This window comes from Hordeum vulgare, chromosome 2H (assembly GCF_904849725.1).
Source record: "Hordeum vulgare subsp. vulgare chromosome 2H, MorexV3_pseudomolecules_assembly, whole genome shotgun sequence".
Classification (NCBI taxonomy): domain Eukaryota; kingdom Viridiplantae; phylum Streptophyta; class Magnoliopsida; order Poales; family Poaceae; genus Hordeum; species Hordeum vulgare.
Genome location: NC_058519.1, coordinates 657,200,039 through 657,203,854, shown reverse-complemented (window position 1 = coordinate 657,203,854; position 3,816 = coordinate 657,200,039). Strand labels below are relative to the sequence as shown.

The 3,816-nt window shown below is 53.2% G+C and overlaps 1 protein-coding gene across 1 annotated transcript; it reads left to right on the top strand.

Moving 5' to 3' along the window:
• The first annotated feature begins 856 nt into the window (after nucleotides 1-856).
• LOC123431290 (cytochrome P450 94B3-like) lies at nucleotides 857-2,670 on the top strand. Its single transcript, XM_045115113.1, has one exon. The coding sequence runs from the start codon at nucleotides 1,006-1,008 to the stop codon at nucleotides 2,566-2,568; it is 1,563 nt and encodes a 520-aa protein (XP_044971048.1). The 5' UTR covers nucleotides 857-1,005; the 3' UTR covers nucleotides 2,569-2,670.
• Nucleotides 2,671-3,816: the final 1,146 nt, after the last annotated feature.

Genomic DNA, 3,816 nt, shown 5'->3' with positions numbered 1-3,816 from the left:
CGGCCAACTGGGCGATCGGAGGGTATGATATGTTTGTCTCTCTCCTGTTTCTGTCTGCACTAGTAGTATTGCCTATATGCGTAGATGTTTCTGCTATATGCGTAGTACTTGCTAGTATACTGCGTGATCAATATGTCATGAACCTAGTCAATGCCATGTTAGTAATTATTTTATGGATTAATCTACTCGGAAAATTGCCTATTTACTCAACACAAGCTGGCTCGTCAAAGTCATTGATAGCATTTCATATTCAACAAAACACAAAAGTCAAGTTCCACCTAATATTCATGTCTTTCTTTGGCTAGCTAGCCTATTACAGCAAATGCTTAACCAGAGATAATTTTGACTAAGCGGAGACATGTGGATGACTTGACTTGTGTGTTTCTGATGTGAACAAGAATCCATACTACACTTGTTTTTTGATTGCATTGTGGCTAAAGGGATCTGGTCAATTGTGTTTGATGCTTGTGATACTGTTGCTCCTCCTTCTTTTGCTGATTTAACTACTCAATGAAACAGAAAAAAAAACACCTAGAGTCTGTTAATGTTATTTCCCCGGCTAACTTGTGGGGCTTATGGCTTTTGCGGAATGAATTTATTTTTCAGGGGAGGAGATGGAGAAATATGCGTTGCATTATGGATCTGGCGGAGGCTTTAGTCAGGGAATGGAAAATTCTATGCTGAGGCGTCCCTGGTGCTCTTCTTCTCCGGTGCTCAAGACGTTTGGATCATCGAAGAGGGGAATTGCTTAGGATCGCATGGTAGATGGTAGGTTTCGGCATGGTGGAAAGTTTTTGGTGCTTGTTATGTCTTATCTTCAAATTTCCCCTCCTATGCCTGTAATAAGTGATTTGTAATACTACGTGTCTACAGTCAGCACAAGAAACCACCAGCACCGTTTACTTTTCCTCTTAACCACGTATTGCTCTTCACCTACGACTGCTCTACAAAGCCAGACGATAAGTAGTGTCCACTCCAGCAAGGCAAGCCAGAGATCGATCGGCCATGGCAATCGCTTTGGCAGCCTTCCTGCTGCTGCTAACGCTCGCAGCTGTCTTCCTTCTCCACGCTCATGCCCATGTCCATACTCATGCCTGGAGACTCCGCAAGGCGGCGGCGCCGTACCCTCTGCTCGGCCACCTTCCGCAGTTCCTGGCGAACCGGCACCGCATACTGGACTGGATGACCGAGGTGCTCGCGCGCCAGCCCACCTGCACGCTCGTCTTCCACCGCCCGGGCGGCGAGCGCGGCATCATCACCGCCAACCCGGCCAACCTGGAGCACGCCATGCGCCCCGGCTTCCACAACTACCCCAAGGGCCCGCGCTTCACGTCGGCGCTCCACGACTTCCTCGGCCACGGCATCCTCAACGTCGACGGCCAGGCGTGGCGCGCGCAGCGCAAGGCCGCGAGCTACGAGTTCAACACGCGCTCGCTGCGCCTCTTCGTCGCCCGCACCGTGCACGGCGAGCTCCACGGCAGGCTGCTCCCGCTCCTGCGCCGCGCCGCCGCCTCCGGCCGCACGGTCGACCTGCAGGACGCGCTCGAGCGCTACGCGTTTGATAACATCTGCCGCGTCGCCTTCGACCACGACCCCCGGCAGCTCCCGGACGAGGATGATGCCGCGACCGAGAGTACTGAGAGCAGCAGGTTCGCCGACGCGTTCCGTGACGCCGCCAATCTCAGCGCGGGCAGGTTCCGTTACGCCGTCCCGGGGCTCTGGAAGATAAAGAAGGCGCTCAACATGGGCTCCGAGCGGCGCCTCTGCGAGTCCATCGCCGTGGTGCACGGCTTCGCCGATGCCATCATCCGGGCGCGGCGGGAGGAGATGGGCACGGGCTGCGAGAAGCACGACCTGCTGTCGCGGTTCATGGCGAGCGAGCTGGGGCTGGGCGAGAGGAGCCACACCGATGCGGACCTCCGCGACGCGGTGATCAGCTTCCTGCTCGCCGGCCGGGAGACGACGTCCTCCGCGCTCACCTGGTTCTTCTGGCTGCTGTCCTCGCGCCCGGACGTGGTGCGCCGCATCCGCGACGAGGTCGCCGCCGTGCGCGCCCGCCGTCCCGGCAGAGGAGCCGGGTTCGACCTCGACGAGCTGAGGGAGATGCACTACGTGCACGCGGCCATCACGGAGTCGATGCGGCTGTACCCGCCGGTGCCGGTGAACTCGGTGCAGGCGCGGGCGGCGGACGTTCTGCCCGACGGCACGGCGGTGGGGGCGGGGTGGTTCGTGTCGTACAACGCGTACGCGATGGGGCGGATGGAGTCGGTGTGGGGCGAGGACGCGCGAGCGTACCGGCCGGAGCGGTGGCTGGACACGGCGGAGGGGACGTTCCGGCCGGAGAGCCCGTTCAGGTACATCGTGTTCCATGCTGGGCCGAGGATCTGCCTCGGCAAGGAGATGGCCTACATCCAGATGAAGTCCGTCGTGGCGTGCGTGGTGGAGGAGTTGGAGCTGGCCGTCGACGGCGAGTACACGCCGCGCCAGGTGGCCTCGCTGACGCTGCGGATGGCCGACGGGCTCCCGGTCAGGGTCAAGCCTTTTCCTACGTACGTAGAGGGAAATTGAGTAGCTAATAAGTACGAACCGGATGGAGGGTACAGAAGAACGTTAGTGAGTAAGATGGATTCCGTATATTTGTGTCCAATAATCAAAGTGGTCTATTTCTTAGCTAGGCACGTTTCAATAATCCTTTGACATCTTAGTCGTGGTGGGATGTCAAATATGAAGTTCGATGGTGTGTACGTGGTGTTGCTACGGTCAAATAGCGGGCCAGGCCATTTTGTGTATGTACGTTGGACTCACAAGTAGCACAAGAAAAGAGACGTGCCCGGATGAATGTTGGGGATGGCCTTGCAACTGATATAAAAAAGGGTCCACCCCTCCACCCTCCTCCAGTTGTATGTCAAGGATGGGCTTGCAACTATGGACAAAACAATTGCATTTCAAAGTTGAAATTGCAACTCAAATCGAAAAAGAATGTGCGCCATTTGTATGTTGAGAGTAAACTTGCAACTGGGGCGAAAAATATGTCGCGCCTAGCTGCGTGTTGCGTATGGACTTGCAACTGAGACAAAAGGGGTCTGGCCCTTAATTGCGTGTTGAGGTCGACTTGAAACTACGACCAAAAATGGGCCAAGGCCTAGTAGCATGTGGCGGGGGGGGGGGGGGGGTGCATGGGCTTGCAACTCAGACAACAAAGATTAAACACTAGTTGCGTGTTGAATGTGGACTTGTAACAGGGACAAATTTGGGTCAACCCCTCTCCCACCAACCAAGTAATGTATTGAGCGTGGACTTGCAAGTGAGAAATATAAAAAGGGCGAGATCAAATTACGTATGAATGAGGAATCAAAAGTAGGACAAGAAAAGGATTTGTGCCGAGTTGCATGTTACGTGTGGACTTGTAATTGGGACAAACAAGTGTCGACCCCTCCCTCACCCGCCTAGGTGTATGTCGAGCGTGGACTTACAATTGAAACAAATAATAGGACAAACCAAGCTGCGTATGGAAGATGAACTCGTAATTAGGACAAGAAAAGAGGTGTGCCCTGCGGAAATCCAATTTAGCTACGAGAAACATTTGCTCTTGCGCGCAAAAATATGTCTTGAAATATCAAACAAATTTTAACGAATTTTATATGTATTTATAGTCACGTTCAAATGCTACTTACAAGTTTCTAGGCCAAAAGGTTTAACATTTTTGGCTTTGCAAAAATAACAAATTTGAACATCAAATGTTATCCAAAATGTCATCTTAAATTTTTTTTCACGATAAAATACTACTGCTCCGTTTCGCATGAAAACTGTCATGCA